General features: G+C 43.9%; 1 protein-coding gene across 3 annotated transcripts in view; it reads left to right on the forward strand.

Moving 5' to 3' along the window:
- Positions 1 to 21,107, forward strand: part of LOC125464750 (phosphorylase b kinase gamma catalytic chain, skeletal muscle/heart isoform-like) — a 97,303-nt gene that overhangs the window by 13,696 nt on the left and 62,500 nt on the right. For 2 of the 3 annotated variants that reach the window (XM_048557524.2, XM_048557522.2), the window contains exon 3: positions 13,033 to 13,208. The exons of the other annotated variant lie outside the window; for it this stretch is intronic. In XM_048557524.2, the coding sequence (XP_048413481.1) occupies positions 13,033 to 13,208 (176 nt within the window). The remainder of the gene's footprint in view (positions 1 to 13,032; positions 13,209 to 21,107) is intronic. 3 annotated transcript variants of the gene reach the window in all.

Consider the following 21,107-nt stretch of genomic DNA (forward strand, 5'->3'; position numbering starts at 1 on the left):
CTATGTGCCTTGTCATGGCAACCCAGTTAAGGCAGAAATGGCAGCTAATAATCCCGTAGATGTGGATTCTGGTGGGATAGTAGGTGAGTACCAAGGGGGACCCTATCGCTGTTATGGGACAGCATAGGGGATTGAGGGCAGAGTGCCCTGTCTACTATGGTTCTGGGGGATACTCAGTTGAGGAAGAGGTGGACATTTTGAAGGGCCTCTTGTTGAAGAACAGATGTGGCAGAAATGGAGGAATTAAGAGAATAGAATCGGGTCTTTACAGGAAGCAGGGTTTTAGTCAAGGTAACTGTGGGAGCCGGTGGGTTTGTAGTGGATATTAGTGGCCAGTCTATCCCCAGAAATAGAAACAAAGATGTTGAGGAAGGGAAGGGAGGAGTAAAAATGGACCATGTGTAGGTTAGAGGAGGGTGGAAATTGGAAGTGAAATAGATGAGAGAGGAAACCACACCAGTGATGTCATCAGTGTACTAGAGGAAGAGTAATTGCAGGGATTGGGATATGACTGGAAGAAGAAATGTTCCATGGACCCCACAACAAGGCAGGCATAACTGAGACCCATGCAGGTACCAATGGTCACATCTTTGACCTGAAGACAGTGAGAAGAGTTAAAAGAGAGGTTGTTCAAACTGAGAACGAGCTTGGGTTGGCAGAGGAGAGTGGTGTTGGATAGGGACTGTTCAAGCCTATTTTCCAAGAAGAAACAGAGACCCCTGAGACCACCCTAATTGGGGATGGATGTGTCGAGGGATTGCGATCCATGTTAAAGATGAAACAACAGGAGGCCACAAACTGGAAATTCTGAAAATGACATGAAGTGTCAGAAGAATCACAGATGTAAGTGGGAAGGAACTCGATTCCTACCTCAACTGGATTTCTTTCACTCCTGTCCAGTCCTTTCCCTTCATTGCCTTCATCTACACACTTCTGATAAATTCGATCGAGCTCAATTGGAAAATCAATAGGAGAGGGACTGGATCAAGCTAAGGGAGAGGCAGCGTATTGAGGTCAGTCAGAATGGGAGTAGGAGAGGATCGAGCTGAGTCAGAGCAGGAGGGGAGTGGATCAAGCTCAGTCCAAACAGCAGCTGGAGAGGAGCAGTGTCGATGGAACCTTCGCTGAATCCAGTGGCAAATCAACTGAGATGACATCAGGGTTCAAAAAGTGATGCAGGGTGAGGGGTTTGGCTACAAAGGAACCAGGTTTACAGGCTGTGAGAATAGTCATGGATGGGAGACAGAATGTAAAGTCCTTATTTTTGTGATTCATAGTTTGTTAGGCATAGAGGGAGAGAGATCTGATTTGATGAGTCGTTGATCCCAGTTTATTATTTGTTGTAAGCTTCAAAATAATAGGTGAACTCAGCCCTGTGGAATTCTCCTCCTATAATATGTGGGAAATTAGGGACACTGCCAGTGTCAGGGCATGAACATTTTGGGGATAGGGACCATAGCTTGAGAAGTTTCGCATTATGGAAAGGAATAAGGTTAATGTAGAAGTTAAGTGTTTCAATTGGGAGACAGTTAATTTTAATATCATTAGATACAATCTGGCAAACATAGACTGGGAGCAGCTATTTGCAGGTGTGTCTAGAAAGTGGGAGTCTTTTAAAAGTAGTGTCATGTGAGTTCAGCGTCACCTGTGCCTCAAAGAGTGAAGGGCAAAGGCAGCAAGATCAGAGAACCCTGAATGTCTAGCATTATCGAGAGTTTGGTAAAGAAACTGAAGGAAGCGTATATTGGGTACAGAACATTAGACCAAGGGTGTTCAATCAGAAGTATGCATGTGCAAAGTTCTCAAAAAAAGAAATTTGGAGTGCAGTGGTGAGGGGATGTGGAATGAAAACCCCAAGGTATTATATAAGTATAATTAGTGCTAGAGGATTATCAGGAAAAGAGTGTGGTCTGTTAGGGAGACCAAAGGGATAATTTTTGTGCGGAACCAGGTAATGTGGTCACTTCTGAAATGAATATTTTTCATTTGTATTCATAGAGGAGAGAGGTATTGTAGCTGGAGATTTCGGTTGGAGTGGTGAGGTTCAAGAGCATGTTAAGACTAATAAGAAGGAGTTATTAGATGTTTTAATGGGCATAGAGGTACATATAACCCCAGAGCCTACAAATGCTCTCATCTGCTTCTTTTCCACTATTTGCAGGCCTATAATAAATATCAGGCAAGGTCACTGCTCCCTTCCTGTTTCTCACTGCCAACCATACAGATTTTGCTATCAACGCTCAAGCATTCCTTCAGTTTCTTTTCCCATTCCCCATCTTCTCTCTTTAGCCTTCACTGATGCTTCCAAAAGTAGGTTCATTAGTCAGCCCATTCCCTCCTTTACAAGTTTAAATTTATCCCCGCTACATGATTTACTCTGTTAGCTAGGAGATTAGGTCCATTTCTGCTTAGGTGAAACCTATCTCTTTTGAACAGCTCCCCCCCTTTCTCAGAAGTGATTCCAATGGACCAAAAGTCAAAACTACTCCACTCTGCACCATCCCTCCAGTCATGCATTCACCTACTAGATCTGCCTTTGCCAAGATGGTGAACTTGTGGCACAGGTAGTATTTCTGAGATTACTGCCCTGGAGATCTTGTGTTTCAATCTACTCTCTAATTCCTGAAACTGATCTTACATGTTATCATTTCGTTCCCACATGAACCACAGCCACAGGTTGTTCACCCTCCAATTCGAGAAATTCATCCAGCTGTTCTGAGCACTTGCATCCAGGAGGCAACAGACCAAATGGGATTCATGATGTCAGCTGCAAACTAGACTGTCTATCCCTCAAACTGTTGAGTCACCCACAGTGACCATCTTTCTAATTTGCCTACCAGCGTCTCTCTTCTTCCAGAATGGCCTCGAGATCCATGTTACTGTGCTTTTCCCTTGAGCCATCCACTCCTGACTCAGTCATTTTGCTCACTAAATAGACATCTAAAATTTCATACTTGTTAGACAGCTGCAAGGAAGCTTGGTCTGCTGTCTCTTTTCCTTTTGAAGAATGATATTCTGCCATCTCTGCCGCCCTCCTTGCCTGCATATCACAATGTCAACTCACCACTCTCTGGTACAACTCTTCCAGAATCCTCTCTCCTTCCTGTATGCTATGCAGTGAAGGTAATTGTGTTGCTCAAAGATTGCTCCCGTCTGACACTTCATGCAGGTATGACTATCCTGGATGTCTTGCAGATCTAAAACTCCCACATCTTATATGCTATGTACATCGCAAGGCTTCCCAGAGACCCTGACATCTTTGCTTGTCAAGATGACACGCTGCTGAGGCTATGCTGTTTCAAAGCCACAACCAAATTTTCCAAAAACACACTCTCTGTCTTTCTCTCTCTTTATTTGGCTCAAAGAGGAAGGATGGAGTGAAACACTGCCATAGTGTAGTGTTAGGGGCTTCACCGTTCTTTGACACAAAGTCCTCTGTGATCTGCTTCTCAGTTATGGTGACCAAGCTGACATCTCTGAGAAACCTCCTCAGTGACTTCTCACTATCATCCTCTGTCAGATGCTCTTCCTGTTGTTGAGCACTGGGACATCCAAGATCACCTTCTCAGTTGTGGTGAATGAACCAAAAATGACATAAGATTAGCCCTCTGCTCTTCTCCAGCAGAGAAACTTGAGTATTGCCTGTTCCTGTTAATAACGTTATTAGTTTAGCTGTATAATTTGAAGAAAAAATAGGTTATCTATTATTTTGATAATGAGGGGAGGTGATGACCTAGCGGTATTATCGCTGGATTGTTAATTCAGAGACCCAGATAATGTTCTGGGGAGTAGATTCGAATCCCACCATGGTAGATAATGGAATTTGAATTCAATAATATCTGGAATTGAGAATGTAATGATGACCGTGAATCTGTTGTCGATTGTTGGAAAAACCCATCTGGTTCACACGTGTCCTTTCGGGAAGGAAACTGCCATCCTTATCTGGTCTAGCCTACATGTGACTCCAAACCCACAGCAATGTGGTTAACTCTGAACTGCCCTCTGGGAATTAGGGATGGGCAATTAATGCTGCCTAGCTAATGATGCCCTCATCCTGTCAATGAATGAAGGAAAAAAAATACATCTATATTTTTTACAAAAGCAGAAATTGGTGGAAGCACACGGTGGGTCTGGCAGTATCTGTGGAGACAAAGCACAGTTAATGTTTTGGGCCCAGTGACCCGTGTTCAGAACAGTCTGTATCTCTTGTCTTCCTTATTCACCTCCCCTGCAGTCACAGCAGATTTCACATGCACCGCATGCACTTTTCCCATAGCCTCCAGCACCTTAAATTAGGTAAATCATGTTATTACGGTGGGAACACTTAAGCATTGGATTTCCACTTCTAACCTTAGCCACCTCCTTTCTTAATGTGAGGAAGAGATCTTGTAGCATTCCCAGCAATCCAACCTGTACCCTGGCTACTTACCTTCCTTTCACTCTGCCACCTCCATTCTTCTTGCATTCATCATCAATCAGAAAACAGATTTATTTTAATGGACCAGCTCATAGTCATCGGCCATGGGTTTACAATACTATGGTTGGGGGGGGGAAAAAAATCGACGAGTTAAACAATATTGCAAAAATCAAAAGTCTGGATTTCAAGGATGTATTAAATTGTGTATCAAAGCCTTTTTTGAATTTTCAACAGTGTTGCCATGCTACTGTCTGCAGAGTGATGGGCACTTTTCAATTTAGTAGTTGATCAGGTGGACCTAGGTCTTATCTTGTTAGAATTCTTTCTTTTAAGCTTTCTGGGTTTTCTTTATTTTCTCTGAGTGAACAGATTAGATTCCCTACAGTGTGTAAACAGGCCCTTTGGCCCAACAAGTGCACACTGCCCCTTACAGCATCCCACCTAGACCCATCTCCCTATAGCCCACACACCCCTGAACACTGTGGGCAATTTATAATGGCCAATCCACCTAACCTGCACATCTTTGGACTGTGGGAGGAAACCCGCGCAGACATGGGCAGAACATGCAAACTGCACAAGCAGTTGCCCGAGGCTGGAATCGTACCCGGGTCCCCGGTGCTGTGAGGCTGCAGTGCTAACCACTGGGCCACCATGCCGCCCCATCAGATTAAGAGGGAAAAGGAAGCTTTCTGTTTAGAGTCTCTCAATGTATTTCTGTCTCTGCTGCCTGGTATGTACAGCTGTTTTACAATCTGCACCTCAACCAATCAGAGAGCTGTCATGTGGCAGGATTTTCCAAATTCAAACTACTCTCAGTGCCATTGAGTTTCTCATTCTCCTTTTCACTGCTTCAAAAATTAACGTTGCACTGCCCTGCTCAGAAAAATGCAGTGCTTGATTTTTAGGTCATAAGATGCTTCTGGTATTTCAGTCAAATAGCAGTCCATTTGAATTAAGGAAAAGAAAAAAATGTGAGGCTGTTACACCGGAAACATTGAATAATATTGTTACATGGGTGTCTTGCTATGTGAGCATGCTGCTCAGAGTGAATGTACTTTATGGCCAGTCGTTCCTAGCTTCATTCGGCACAAATAAAATTTACTGTCAGTGACCGTGCCTCCCATGACAAGGTGAAGTTTTCTACACAACCATCAAGTTAACTTCTACATTTATTTGAAGAGTGTTCACAAACATTTAACCTGTCTGATTAAACAGGATACTAGCAGATTGGATACGAATTTATCTAATGGAGAGAAATCAAAACAAAGATGCTGCCAGACTGCTGAGAGTTACACTGTTGTTATGAGCAGCTGAGTCGGGGTGATTCTGTTCCTTCACCCACTTTTATTGGCCATAATAAGTGGTTTTAAGTTTTTTTCACCCCTTGCTACACCTTCTCCAGTTAAAATGTTGTCTACTATTTTTATCAGCAGCAATGAGGAACCTATTCAAGGTTTCCTTCAGTGAAGGAATGAGCAGATTTATAGCATAAAAGCACAGTACAGTGAATGCTGGAAATCTAAAATAAGCAGAGAATGCAAGAGAAACTCAGGAGGTCTGCTATCATCTGGCCAGCATCTTGTGACAATGCCAATGTCTTTCTGGACAGAGAAGCATGAAGGACAACATATATCTCTGTCTTGCTTTTATAGATCTGACTAAAGTATATAAAACAGTTTTTTTATAGAATAGAATTTGAACAGAACAGTTGCTTAGAGAAAACTGTGTCCAAGCTCTTTCAGACTTAACCACTCTGTGATACTGCTGAACAATTTGATGCTAGCATTTCTGTCAGTTTCAGAATGAAGAATGGGGTGTGCACTGATCTAAGTCCCTACTTCCCCATGCTCGCCTGCATGCTAGATTAGGCAGCAAACTCTATAAGCTTTCCAGACTGAAAGCAAAGACAAAAAGACACATCATCATCCGGTAGCTCAGTGGTTAACACTGCTGCCTCGCAGCACCAGGGACCCGGATTCCATTCCACCCTTGGGCAACTTTGTGTGGAGTTTGCACATTCTCCCCGTGTCTGCATGGGTTTCCTCCAAGTGCTCCGGCTTCCTCCCACAGTCCAAAGATGTACTGGTTAGGTGGACTGGCCGTGCTAAATTGCCCATAGTGTTCAAGGACTGCCTAGATTAGGTGAGTTATCGGGGAATGGGTCAGTGTTGCATGCTCTGAGGGTCATTGTGGACTTGTTGGGCCGAAGGGCCTGTTTCCACACTGTAAGGATTCTATGAATAAATTCTATGAATCCTGCTGGGAATTCCTGTATGCTAATAATGCCTCGTTAGTTGCTGACATGGAAATTTATGTATGAAGACTCATGGATTGTCTCTTCCATGCTTGTAACTTATTCTTCCTGAATATAAGTGTCAAGAAAACTGTCATCATGGGACAAGTGTCTCATTTCTGCTTTCGATCATGTTAAACAACATTCTACTGGAAATATCTAATATGCTCTGCTACCTTGAGTTCATGGTGACAGTTTGTCAATGCAGAATTGAATTCACACATAAGAGCAACAATAAGCTTTCAGGAGCATGGAATAACATCAATTTGGCCCTCAGGATCAAGGTGCTGATTTCTGAGGTCTGTGTTTTCAACATGTTCTTAAACTACTGGGATGTGTTGGAAGGTTCACCACTGTTGATGAAGTGAACACAATAATTTTCATCTTCAGTGTTCTCACCATATGCTCAACATCTCACAAAAGGAGAAAAATCATGAATGTGACAACTGTCTCTGAGGCAAAGCTAACACTCAGCAAGCAGAGGTAACTTTGGATGGGCCATATCCCAGAGCAAGGTTAAGACAAGGTCAGATACCCGGGGACCATCTGGGAAAATTGATTTTTACATCAAGAATCCAGTAGCCAACAACAGGGAAATTGGGTGTATACCAGCATCTGGACCGCATGACCAGTGGCTACAGCAGCTTAACAACACGACAACCATGGAATGGGCTCTCCATGCAGCAACAAGATAGGACAATGGGGAGGTCCCATATTCTGACCCCATCCACAATGGAATTGCTGCATATCCATCAACACACGTTGGTGAAAGCAAGTCAACAAAGGATTAAAATTCGATAGTTGATTGTTTGGACAGTCGTCTCAGACCTGTGTATGCAGTATTCCCCTTGATAGAATGTTGACAGTATTCCCCCAGACAGTTTGTAGACAATATTCCCTCAGACAGGCTGTCAACAGTTATGCGCTAAAGAGGCTGTAGACAGTAACCCCTAAAACAGGCTGTCAACAGTAATTCCCTAAAGAGGACGTAGATGGTATTCCCTGAGATGGGTTGTAGTTGGCATTCCTGTAGACAGGCTGTAGACAGTATCTTTCCAGACTGACAGTAGCCTGCAGAGCAGAAAAGACAGTATCCCCTTGGACAGATTGTAGACAGTAAGCCTTGAGACAGACTGTAGACAATAACTGCCTAGGCATTTTGTGGACAGTATCCCCCGAGACAGACTGTAGAGAAACTGTAGACTGTATCCCCCTGGACAGATTATATATATAGAGAAACTATACAAGTATTCTCTGAAACAGACTGTGGACAGTAGATGCCCAGACAGGCTGTCGACAGTATTCTCCGAGACAGACTGCAGACAGTGTTCCTCTAGACAGACTGTAGACTGTACCCTACCCCTCTGTAAACCAGAGATTGTGCATTCTAGATTAGATTCCCTACAATGTTGAAACAGGCCCTTCGGCCCAACAAGTCCACACCGCCCCTTGAAGCATCCCACCCAGATCCATCCCCCTATAACCCACACACCCCTGAACACTACGGGCAATTTAGCATGGCCAATCCACCTAACCTGCACATCTTTGGACTGTGGGAGGAAACCGGAGCACCTGGAGGAAACCCACACAGACATGGGGAGAATGTGCAAAGTCCACACAGACAGTCGCCCGAGGCTGGAATTGAACCCGGGTCCCTGGTGCTGTGAGGCTGCAGTGCTAACCACTGAGCCACCGTGCCGCCCTGTTGACAGTATTCCCTGAAACAGAACATAAAAAGTATGCACCCAGACAGACTGTAGACCACACCTCCACCCCAGACAGCGTGTTAACACTAACCACCAGATAGAGTGTAGACAGTATTCCCTAAACAGACTGCAGACAGTATCTGCACACCCCCAGTCCCCCAGATAGACTATCACAGTATTGTCCTCAACTGAATGTAGAAAGTAATCCTCTACAAAGGCTGTAGACAGTAATGTCCTAGACTGTTTGTCAACCGTGCTCCTTTAGGCACTCTACAGAAAGTATCACCCTGGACATGCTTTAGAGAGTAGACTGTACCTCAGCCCCCCACCAGACAGGCTGGAGACAGTACCAGTACCACACTTACTAAACTCTGGATTGCACCCTCTGGAAAGGCTGTAGGCAGTATTCCCTGAGATAAATTGTAGACAATGTTCTCCTAGACAGAATGAAAATAGTATCCCCCAGATAGGCTGCAGACAGTACACCTTAGACTGTAGAAAATTCCTAGCTGGACTGTAGAAGGTATCCTCCTCAACTGACTGCAGATAGTAACCTCTTAGGCAGGCTGTAGACAGCATCCCCCCAGACGGAATGTGTCCAGTATTTTACTAAACAGACAATTGGTAGTACTTCCTAGACAGACCATAGACAGTAATCCCATGGACAGACTGTAGATAGTCAGTAGACAACATCCCCCTACAGAAATCATGGGCATGGGTAAATTATAGGTAAGTACCCTATGGACAGACTGTAGAAAATATTCCGTAGACAAGCTGTAGATACTATACTGCTCAACAGACTGTAGATAGTATCCGAGATAATGGGAACTGCAGATGCTGGAGAATCCAAGATAATAAAGTGTGAAGCTGGATGAACACAGCAGGCCAAGCAGCATCTCAGGAGCACAAAGGGTCTAGGCCCGAAACGTCAGCTTTTGTGCTCCTGAGATGCTGCTTGGCCTGCTGTGTTCATCCAGCTTCACACTTTATTATCGTAGATAGTATCCTCCTGGATTGACTATAGGCAGTATGTCTCTCAATAAACTGTAGACAGTATCCCCCTCGATAGACTGTAGAAAGTACACCCCTAGACATGCTATAGACAGAACCGTTGAGACTGTAGACAGCATGTTATACCCCAGACAAACTTTAGACAGCCTGTAGATAGTACACTAACCTAGACATATTGCAGACAGCATCCTCTCTAGGTAAATTGTTGATAACACTTGCATCCCAGTCAGACTCTAGACAGCATCATCTCCAAACAAAAAAAACTAAAGAAGTGGGGACACTAAATCAGAAACAAAACCAAAGTGCTGGAAAAGCTCAGCAGGTCTGGTAGGATCTGTGAAGGAAAAAATAGAGTTAATGTTTCCGGTCCAGTCACCCTGCCTCAGAACAGAGGAAGAGTCTGAGGAAGGGTCACTGAACCTAAAACTTTAACTCAGTTTGTTCCTTCACAGATGCTGCCAAACCTACTAGGCTATCATTTCCAGACATGCTGATATAGACAAATCTCAGAGAAATGTATAAAGAATAGCGTACCAATTGTACAGGATTTAAACATCCCTAGTATTAATTAGGATAAGACAAAGTGCTTAGGTGGGTGCTATGGGTGGCACAGTGGCCCAGTGGTTAGCATTGCTGTCTCAGCGCCAGGAACCCAGGTTCGTTTCCACCCTTGAGCGACTGTCTGTGTGGTGCCCTGGTTTCCTCTCTCAACCCAAAGATATGCAGGCTATATAGATTAGCCATGCTAAATTGTCTGTAGCATTCAGGGATGTGTAGATTAGACGAGTTAGAGGGGGATGGGTCAGTGTGGGATGCTCTGAGGGTTGGTGTGGGCTTGTTGGGTTGAAGGGCCTGTTTCCACATTGCAGATTTTCTATGATTATGCCTGTGAATCCCTTAAATGTGTCCAGAAGATCTTTGAAAGGCAGCATATCGGAAGCCCTACAAGAGAGGGGAGCAATGCTGAACCTAATTTTAGGCAATTCAGGCAGACAAGAGGTAGATGTGAAATGATTGCAGGTACAGGAAAGAAGGCACCACATTACCAACCATAATTCAGTAAGGTTTAAATTAATGATAGACAAGTCCAAAATTGGATCAGAAATAAAGGTTCTGAATATGAGGTCATTAAGACTCCTTGGAAACCACCTCACATCTAGAAGGACAAAGGCAGAACATACATGATACCATGGTCACTATGTGGAGTACAGAATCACTACCTGCAGTTTCCTTTCCATTCACCATTCTGACTTGGGAAGATTCATTATTCCTTCACTCAGTGATCAAATTCCTGGAAGCCTTTCCCTAACAGTACTGTGGATATCCTTGCACCAAATGGATGCAGTGGTTCAGGAAGACAGTTCATTACCATCTTCTTAAGAACAATTAGGAATTGACAATACATAGCCATGGTGACAGAGGAGAAAACTGTGATTCAGAGTTGCACCTCTGAAAAGGTTCAAATTTGAAGGTGAAATGTTGGATAGATTGTTTGTACTTAAAGTTGACAAGACACTGGATGGGAAAGGATGTATTCGAGTAAGAATAGACATTGCAGGCACTGGCCACAACCTTTCATCCTCCCTGGACTCAGGGAGGAGCCAAAAACTGGAGAATTGCAAGCATTACGGCCTGTTCAAGAAATGTTGTAAGGATAACCCAGGCAATTACAGAGCAGTCAGTACAACATCATGGTGGGGAAGTTTCTAGAAATAATTATTTGATATATAATTAGTAGTCACAAGGAAAATGGTGGGTTGAATAGAAAGCTTTCAGCATGGATTTCTAAAGGGAAATCATGTTTAACTGACTTGCTGAGGAGGCAACAGGAAGATTCAATAAAGGGAGCACCATTGATTTAGTATGCATAGACTTCCAAACTTCTGTTGTTGTGCCACACAACAGACTTGTCAGGAAAGGCAGTGGTTTAAAAGGGCCAGTAGCAATGTGCAAACAAAATTGTTTTGAATGATAGGAAACAGAGAAGAATGGTCAATGGATATTTTTGGGTTGAAGGAAAGTTTATAATGGATTTCCATGGGTTTGTGATTGGGACTCTTGTTTTTCTTAATATATATTAACAATCCAGATCTTGGCATGCAAAGAAGATTTCAAAGGTTGCAGCTGCAATTTGGGAGAAGTTTAAACTGTAAAGAGGACAATGGAGAATGCCACAAGGTGATAGTTTGGTGCAGTGGGTAAATAGGTGGCGGAGGAGGTTTAATGCATTGAAGTGTGAGGTTGTGCATTTTAGTGGGAGGAGCATTGAAAGACAAAACAGGTGGTACAATTCTAAAGCAGCTGCAGGAGCAGAGTAACATATGTGTTGATGTGTATAGATCATTGAAGGTAACAGAACAGGTAAAGAGAACAGTTAATAAAGCATACAGTGTCTAGTCTTCAATAACCGGGCTATAGAGTACAAGAGCAAGGAAATGATGTTGAATTTGTACAAGACAGTTGTAAGACTTCAGCTGGAGTATTGTGTACAATTCTGGGCAACACAAGGATATGACTGCATCGGGGTGAGTGTCGAAGCAATTTGCAAGGTGGTCTCAGGGATGTAGTTACAAGGATTGGGTGAAGAAGTTTGGACTTTCTCCTTGGAGAGAAGGAGGCATCTTCAAAATCATGAGCAGGCTGGATACAGTGGATAGGGTGAAAATGTTACTGCTCATAAAAGGATCAAGAAAGTCAAACCTGGCACATAGGAAGATGGTTGTGGTTGGTTGTTGGAGGTGAGTCATCATCGCAGCTCCAGGACGTCACTTCAGGGTAGTGTCCTAGGCCCAACCATTTTGAGCTGTTTTATCAATGACCTTCCCTCCATCATAGGGTAAGAAGTGGGGATATTCATCAATAATTGCACTATGTTTAGCACCACTTACAACTCCTCGGATACTGAAGCAATCCGTGTTCAAATGTGACAACATCTGAACAATATCTAGGCTTGGGCTGACAGTTGGGATGTAACATTTGTGTCACACAAATGCCAGGCTAAGACTGTTACCAATAATAGCAATACCAATAATAATACCAATACCAATAATACCAATAATTCTAACCCTTCAGTGGTATTAGTATCACTGAGTACTCCACATCCAGGGGGTTATTATTGACATGAATGTCTAACATAAACACAGTGCCTATAAAACCAGATCAGAGGCTTGGAATACTGCAACAAGTTACTCATCTCCTGACTCCCCAAAGCACGTCCACCATCTACAAGGCACAAGTCAGGAGTGTGATAGAATACTCTCCACTTGCCTGGATGAGTGCAGCTCCAACAACACTCAAAAAGTTTAACACCATCCAGGACAAAGCACCCCACTTGATTGGCACCACATCCACAAGCATCCACCCCCTCCACCACCAACACTCAGTAGCAGCAGTGCATACTACCTACAATATTCAGCTCATCAAATCTACTCTGCTGTTCAATCATGGTTGATATGTTTCTTAATCTTATTCTTCTGCCTTCTCCAGTTATGCTGTTCTTGATCTAGTCCATTTACAGATTCAGACAATTACTATGAGTCCTCAGCTAAAAACTTTGACTAAGTCAATCTCTAGTTTATCAAGTGTTCTTTTCCATCTCTTCCCAGGGGTGTCAGCAGTATTGTCAGGCGCTGTATCAAGAGGAAGACAGAAATAGAATATGCTGTAAAGATTATTGACATCACATCTGAGCATCTGACTCCAGAGGAACTGGAAGAGATTTGTACATCCACTGCACAAGAAATCAGCATCCTTAAGCAGGTCTCAGGGCACCCACATATAAGTGAGTAAGTCATCCAGGCTAAATCTGTAATAATAGAACAGCTATTGAAGAATGGAGTAGATGCTATGATCATAGACAACAGATGTGGCAAGCATTTACATCTGGGGAGAAGTGCCAAAGTTGTGAGAGCAGTTCTAAAGATTAGTAAGCAAAAGTGTGACATCGGATCGCCCCACCAGCCAGTATGACATAATTCATCACCAGCAGGACAGACCAGCAAAGGTGGCATATAGTTTGGTGGGAGTGGTCCCTGGAGTTCACAACATTGATTTGGATTCCATCAGGTCTCATATCATCAGGTCAGACATGGACAAGTAAACCTTCTAATGACCATGTACCCCCAACCCCCACCTCCTGGCCTGATAAATCAGTACTCCTCCATATTGAACAACACTTAGAGGAAGCAGTGAGGGTGGCATAGGCATAGAATGCACTCTAAGTAGAGGACTTCACTGGGAGTGGCTCACCATAGTATTTGAGGTGACTAAACCCCATCAAATTGGAACAAACTCTATTTTGTTCAATAAGTCAGCTTAAAACTGATCCAGTAGTTTAAATTTGGACATACAATTGGAGGGGTGATGGCCGAGTTGAGAAAATCCATGATCTGAGGTAAAAGCACTGATATAAATGTAGACAATAGCTGGATTGAAAGTAATCGAGTGGATGTGGGACGATGTGGAGAATAAAGACTACCAGCAGGGAAGGAAATTATTCATGTCAGTGTTGTAGTTATTTAAGTCAACTGTTCATAATTAAATAAAACATCATGTTCAGCCCAATGTACTTTCTGTTGTTTTGTATCTGATCAACAAAGTTGCTGTTCCTAAAGTAGCAATCCCTGACTGAAATTCATCCAGCTACATCTCGTGTTTACAAGTTTTTCTATTATTCATTTGTGAGATGTGGGTTTCACTGGCTGGCCTGCATTTATTGCCCATCTCTAGGTATCCTTGAGAAGGTGAAGATGAACTGCCTTCTTCAACCCCTGCAATCCTGGTGCTGATGGTAGACCCAGAATGCCTTTCGGGAGGGAATTTCAGTTCAAAGTTGAATGTTAAAAGCTGCATTGTTATTTCAGTTGCATTAAAATTGTCATTCTCTGTGCTCATATTGCAGCCTGCAATATCTCATATAATAGTATATATAACTTCATCAATGTACAATCCTTTGATTTATTCTGGTGTCCTGTTTTAGGGCTCATGTGGGAGGGCAGGGTCTATTGGCAATGCTTGTGTTTCTATGACCAAATTCTGGTGTTAAATTATTGAAGAGGATGATAGGGTTGCTGTTGTCCTTTTTAAAAGGCATTTAGACAGAAATATCAACAAAAGTGGGATATGCATCAAGATGGGATTATTTTAGAATGGCATCATGGTCAGCACAGACCTAGGCCAAAGGACTTGTTTCCTGTGTTGCATAGTCTATGTTATGTTCAATGAGTCACAGAGGTGGGATATTACTGTTTTTTTTGACTAAGTGCAAGTTGCATAAATTTTGGTGGATTATTTCTCGCTACAAGACTGAGCAGTTTTTCTTGCTGTATCTTACCAAAGTCACCACTTTAGTTGCCATTTCAGCCCTCGTGATGGAGATCATATCCTATTCTCTATAAGTTTTACACTATAAGTTCACAAATACACACATACCACTAAAATTGAATTATACAGTATAAGTTTGGCTGTGAGCTAACATTCATCCCAGAATCAGCCCTGACCTTCGTCAAACTATTCCAGTACAGCTACAATATTGGCATCTATCCAATTAGCGGGACAGTTGGGAATGCCCACATTGTTGGTATTGTAGCTGTAGTAGAGTAGATTTATTAAGGGTGCAGCCTGTTCTGGAGCAAGTCCCAGCTCTCAGCAGAAGTTACATATTTTAGATCAATTTTAATGGCATGGACAGGTTTGTGAACCAATTTAAACAAAATTTTCTTACCAGAGAGGAGGGATAAAGGAGACAAATACAATTATGGGAGAGAGGACTGTTTTTCCCCTGGTCAAAGACAACATCAAAAGTTTGTCTGAACACATTTTAGAATCATAGAGTCATACACCATAGAAACATGCTCTTCAGCCTACCCTGTCTCTGCTGACAAACAAAAACAAAATTATACTTCACCATGGACATCCAGACCCTACACACCTGCATTCCCCATGCAGATGGCCTAAAGGCCCTCCGCTTCTTCCTGTCCCGCAGGCCCACCTAGTCTCCTTCCACTGACACCCTTATTTGCTTAGCTGACCTCATCCCCATCCTTAACAACTTCTCTTTCAATTCCTCCCAGTTTCTACAGACAAAGGAAGTGGCCATGGGTATCTGCATGGGCCCAAGCTATGCCTGCATCTTTGTAGGTTACGTGGAACAGTTCCTCTTCCAAAGCTACACAGGCCCCATCCCCCAGCTCTTCCTCCGTTACATTGATGACTGTATCGGCACCGCCTCGGGCTCCCAGGAGGAGCTTGACCAGTTCATCCACTTTACTAACACCTTCCACCCCAACTTTAACTTCACCTGGACCATCTCTGATACCTCTCTCACCTTCCTGAACCTCTCTGTTTCAATCTCTAGCAACTACCTGGAAACCGATATCTATTTCAAGTCCACCAACTCCCATAGCTACCTACAATACACCTCCTCTCACCCACCTTCCTGCAAGAATGCCATCCCCTATTCCCAATTCCTTCGTCTCTGCCGCATCTGCTCCCAAGATGAGGCATTCCACTCCCCGACATCCCATTGTCCTGTTTTTTCAAGGACCGCAATTTCCCCTCCACAGTGGTCGAAAACCCCCCGACTGCCTCACTTGCTTTTCCCGCAACCCATCCTTCACACCCCCTCCCCGCAATAACAACAAAAACAGAATCCCCCTTGTCCTCACGTACCACCCCACCAACCTCTGGATCCAAAGCATCATCCTTCACTTCTGCCATCTGCAATCCAACCCAACTACCAAAGACATTTTATCGTCTCCACCCTTATCTGCATTCCGGCGTGACCGCGCTCTCCGTGAGTCCCCTGTTCGCTCCACACTCCCCGCTACCCCATCAACCCTGGCAGTTTATCCTGCAACCACAGGAAGTGCTACCCCGGCCCTACACCTCTCCCCTCACCCCCATCCCAGGCGTCAAGAAAACCTTTCACATTAAACAGATGTTCACCTGCACATTCACTAACGTGGTATACTTTATTCGCTGTTCCCATTGTGGCCTCCACTACATCGGGAAAACCAAGCAGAGGCTTGGAGACCGCTTTGTGGAACACCTACGCTTGGTTCACGACAAACAACTGCACCTCCCAGTCGCAAACCATTTCAACTCCCCCTCCCACCCCTTGGACGACATATCGATCATGGGCCTCCTGCAGTGCCACAATGATGCCACCCAAAGGTTGCAGGAACAATAACTCATATTCCACTTGGGAACCCTGCAACCCAATGGTTTCAATGTGGACTTCATAAGCTTCAAAATCTCCCCACCTCCGACCTCATCCCATAACCAGCCCAACTCGTCCCCAGCCCCAACCTCATCCAAAAACCAGCCCAGCTCAAACCCGCCTCCTTGAACTGTCCATCCTTTCTCCCACCTATCTCCTCCTCTCACCTCAACCCCTACCCCAACTTCCTACCTAACAACCTCATCCCCGTCTCCTTGACCTCTCTGTCTTCCCATGACTGACCAACACCCATCCCAACTCCCCACCTACACTCACCTTTACTGGCTCCATCCCTGCCTCCCGTACCTGTCCGTCTCCTCTCCACCTATCTTCTCCTTTATCCATCTTCGATCCGCCTCCCCCTCTCCCTCATTTATTTCAGAACCCCCTTCCCCAGAAGGGTCTAGGCCTGAAACATCAGCTTTCCTGCTCCTCTGATGCTGCTTGGCCTGCTACATTCATCCAGCTCTACACCTTGTTATCTCAGATTCTCCAACATCGGCAGCTCCTACTGTCTCAAAGTTATGCTAATCCCACTTATCTGCACTTGCTCCACAGCCTACTGTGCTCATCCAGATATGGCTGCCATGGGAAAAAGATTTTCATGATCTACCCATGATAAGTGTAGAGAAATTTGGACACTGCCGGTTAGCTGAGGAAATTCATCAAGGTGCCATAGTGCAACTGAAATGATTGGGAATCAAGGAGAACATTTTCCTTTGGTTGTCGGAGGCTAGTTATCTCAGTACAAGGGCATTGCTGTATTACTGTGGGTGTTTCAACCCTTGAGGATTTTCAGGTCTGAAAGGGTTAATTTTTTTAAAAGAATCTTTACAGTATGGAAACAGGCCATTCAGTGCAACAAGGCCACACTGAACATCTGAAAAGGATCCCAACCCCCTGCCTTGTTTCCTGTAGCCCTGCATTTCCCATGGCTAACCCACCTAACTTACACATCCCTGGACGCTATAGACAATTTAGCATGGCCAATCCACCTAACGTGCACATCTTTGGACCGTGAGAGGAAACTAGAGCACCTGGCAGAAACTTGCACAGACACGACGAGAATGTGGAAACACCACACAGACAGGTGCAGTAAGAACTGCCTACTAAGTTAGATTATGCAATCGCAGGCAGAACAATGTAGTATCTGAAAGCATTCCTCAAAGTCTCTGTAACAATGCCTATCATAGCAAGGCAACCTGCAGTTAATTTACCAGACTGATTCCTAGGTTGGCACTTCTGTCAAATGAGAAGAGATTAGATCCATATTGACTGGAGTTTAGAAAATTAGAGGACACCTAATTGAAATATATAAAATTCTTACAGCTCAACAGACTGCATGGGAAGATGGTGTTTCCCTTGTTAAGTGCCATTTGCAGCTCCTTAGCAGCCCATATGCATATGCAGCAAGACCTGGACAGCATCCAGGTGAATGCTACTTGATGAATACCAGGTAACATACATAAGTGCCAGAAAATGGCCATCTCCAACAAGTGAAAATTTAGCCATCACAACTTGACTTTCAGTGGCATTACTAGTGCTGAATCCCCCACAGCATCCCAGAAGTTACTCTTATTTCGCCACACTTGTGCTGTGAAAGGAGATCAGAGTAAAGTGGGTAACTCACTCTTGACCTTCCAAAGCCTGTCGTCCATCTCCAAACACAATTGTGATGGAATATTCTTCAGTTTCCTGATGTGTACAGCTTTAGCAACATTCAAGAAGATACCATCAAAGAAAATGGTGACCAAACAAGTAGATGAGAGTAAACCGGTTATTGTGGTGTATATGGATTTCAGCAAGGCTTTCGATAAGGTTCCCCACAGGAGGCTATTGTATAAAATGCGGAGGAATGGAATTGTGGGAGATATAGCGGTTTGGATCAGAAATTGGTTTGCTGAAAGAAGACAGAGGGTGGTGGTTGATGGGAAATGTTCATCCTGGAGTCGGTGTTGGGTCCACTGCTGTTTGTCATTTTTATAAATGTCCTGGATGAGGGTGTAGAAGGATGGGTTAGTAAATTTGCACACTAAGGTTGGTGGAGTTGTGGATAGTGACGATGGATGTTGTAGGTTACAGAGAGACATAGATAAGCTGCAGAGCTGGGCTGATAGGTGGCAAATGGAGTTTAATGCAGACAAGTGTGAGGTGATGCACTTTGGTAGGAGTAACCGGAATGCAAAGTACTGGGCTAATGGTAAGATTCCTGGTAGTATAGATGAGCAGTGAGATTTCGGTGTCCATGTGCACAGATCCTTAAAAGTTGCCACCTAGGTTGACAGGGCAGTTAAGAAGGCATACAGTGTTTTAGCTTTTATTAATAGAGGGATCGAGTTCCAGAACCAAGAGGTTATGCTGCAGCTGTACAAAACTCTGGTGCGGCACTTGGAGTATTGTGTACAGTCCTGGTCACCGCATTATAAGAAGGATGTGGAAGCTTTGGAAAGGGTGCAGAGGAGATTTTCTAGGATGTTGCCTGGTCTGGAGGAAAGGTCTTACGAGGAAAGGCTGAGGGACTTGAGGCTGTTTTCGTTAGAGAGAAGAAAGTTGAGAGGTGACTTAATTGAGACATACAAGATAATCAGAGGGTTAAATAGGGTGGATAGAGAGAGCCTTTTTTCTAGGATGGTGACAGCGAGCACAAGGGGGCATAGCTTTAAATTGAGGGGTGAAAGATATAGGACAGATGTCAGAGGTAGTTTCTTTACTCAGGGGGTAGTAAGGGTATGGAAAGCTTTGCCTGCAGCGGTAGTAGATTCGCCAAGTTTAAGTACATTTAAGTTGTCATTGGACCAGCACATGGATGTACATGGAATAGCGTAGGTTAGATGGGCTTCAGATTGGTATGGCAGGTCGGCACAACATCAAGGGCCGAAGGGCCTGTACTGTGCTGTAATGTTCTATGTTCTGTGTTTTTAAAAAAGCCTGTTAGATCGTCATTTCATCCAAAATCTTCAACATTCACTCTTTCCCATCAATGGCAACAACATGTACCATCTACAAGATGTAATGCAGAAATTTGCCAAGGCATCTTTGACAGCATCTTTCAAATACACAACAGCTCAAAGGGCAAGGTCAGCAGACGCATTGGAATATCCTCCAATTCCCTCACTGAAAACATAATGGGTTTCCCTTCACCACATGGGCTGCAGCGATTCAAGATGGTGACTCACTGCCATCTTCTCCAGGGCAGTTAAAGTTGGGCAACAAAGTTTACTCAGCCAACAATATTTACATGTCAGAATTTCTTTTTAGAAATTGCATCCAGTGATCCAAACATGCGGTAATTTCTCTAATTGTTAAGTGCTGGTGACGCTGCAGGCACAGAGTGGGAAATTGTGTACTTTGCGAAGCCAAGCATAGTTTTGTATATAATGGGTATCAGAACTGAAAAATTCCATTGAAATCTGACAAATAATCCATAAAATGTTTACCTTAGCAGTTCCTTTCATCACATGCATCACCATTTTTATTGTGATTGAGTAAAGGATGAATACTCCCTTCTAGTTTTGCAGTTCAATATGTGTAACATTCAGGGAATTTAAGACCACAAAACAAGTTGGCTATATTGTGAAAGATGAATACATAAACTTCGGGACTCTTATTAGACCATAAGACATAGGAACAGAAGTAGGTCATTCAGCCCATTGAGTCTGCTCCACTATTCCACAAAATCAAAATGCTGAAGCCCATGTACACCACGTCAACTGCCCAGAGTGTTGGAGTTGGTAAATTATCATGGATACAGGATTGACTAACAAATAGAAGACATGGTGGCACGGTGGCTCAGTGTTTAGTACTGCTGCCTCACAGGCTACGTAAAATACATGTACTATGGCCAAATTTACAGATGACACCAAACGCATATTATTTTCAGTGTGTCAAGTTTTTGCCTACATGATTAACATGTCTATGTCCTTCTGCAGTTTTTTTTGTGTCATCCTCATCACTTGCGTTTGGTGTCATCTGTAAATTTGGCCATAGTACATGTATTTTACGTAGCCTGGTCAATTATGTATCGGAAATAATCACGGTGATACTCCACTGCCAGCCTGAAAATGCCCCCCTTATCCCAACTCATAGAATCCCTACAGTGTGGAAACAGGGCCCTCGGCCTGACAAGTCCACACCGACCGTTGTAGCATCCCATCCAGACCTATCCCCCTATAGCCCACCTATGCTACACATCCCTGAACACTGTGGGCAATTTAGCACGGCCAATCCACCTAACCTGCGCATCTTTGGACAGTGGGACGAAACTGAAGTACCGGAAGGAACCCACACAGACATGGGACAGACAGTCGCTCAAGTTTAGAATCAAACCCAGGTCCCTGGTGCTGTGAGGCAGCAGTACTAACCTTTGAGCCACCGTGCTGCCGTGTCTTCTATTTGTTAGTCAATCCTGTATCCATGATAATATACCAACTCCAACACTATGGGCAGTTGACGTGGTGTACA

Source organism: Stegostoma tigrinum, chromosome 27, assembly GCF_030684315.1.
Source record: "Stegostoma tigrinum isolate sSteTig4 chromosome 27, sSteTig4.hap1, whole genome shotgun sequence".
In the NCBI taxonomy this organism is placed as follows: domain Eukaryota; kingdom Metazoa; phylum Chordata; class Chondrichthyes; order Orectolobiformes; family Stegostomatidae; genus Stegostoma; species Stegostoma tigrinum.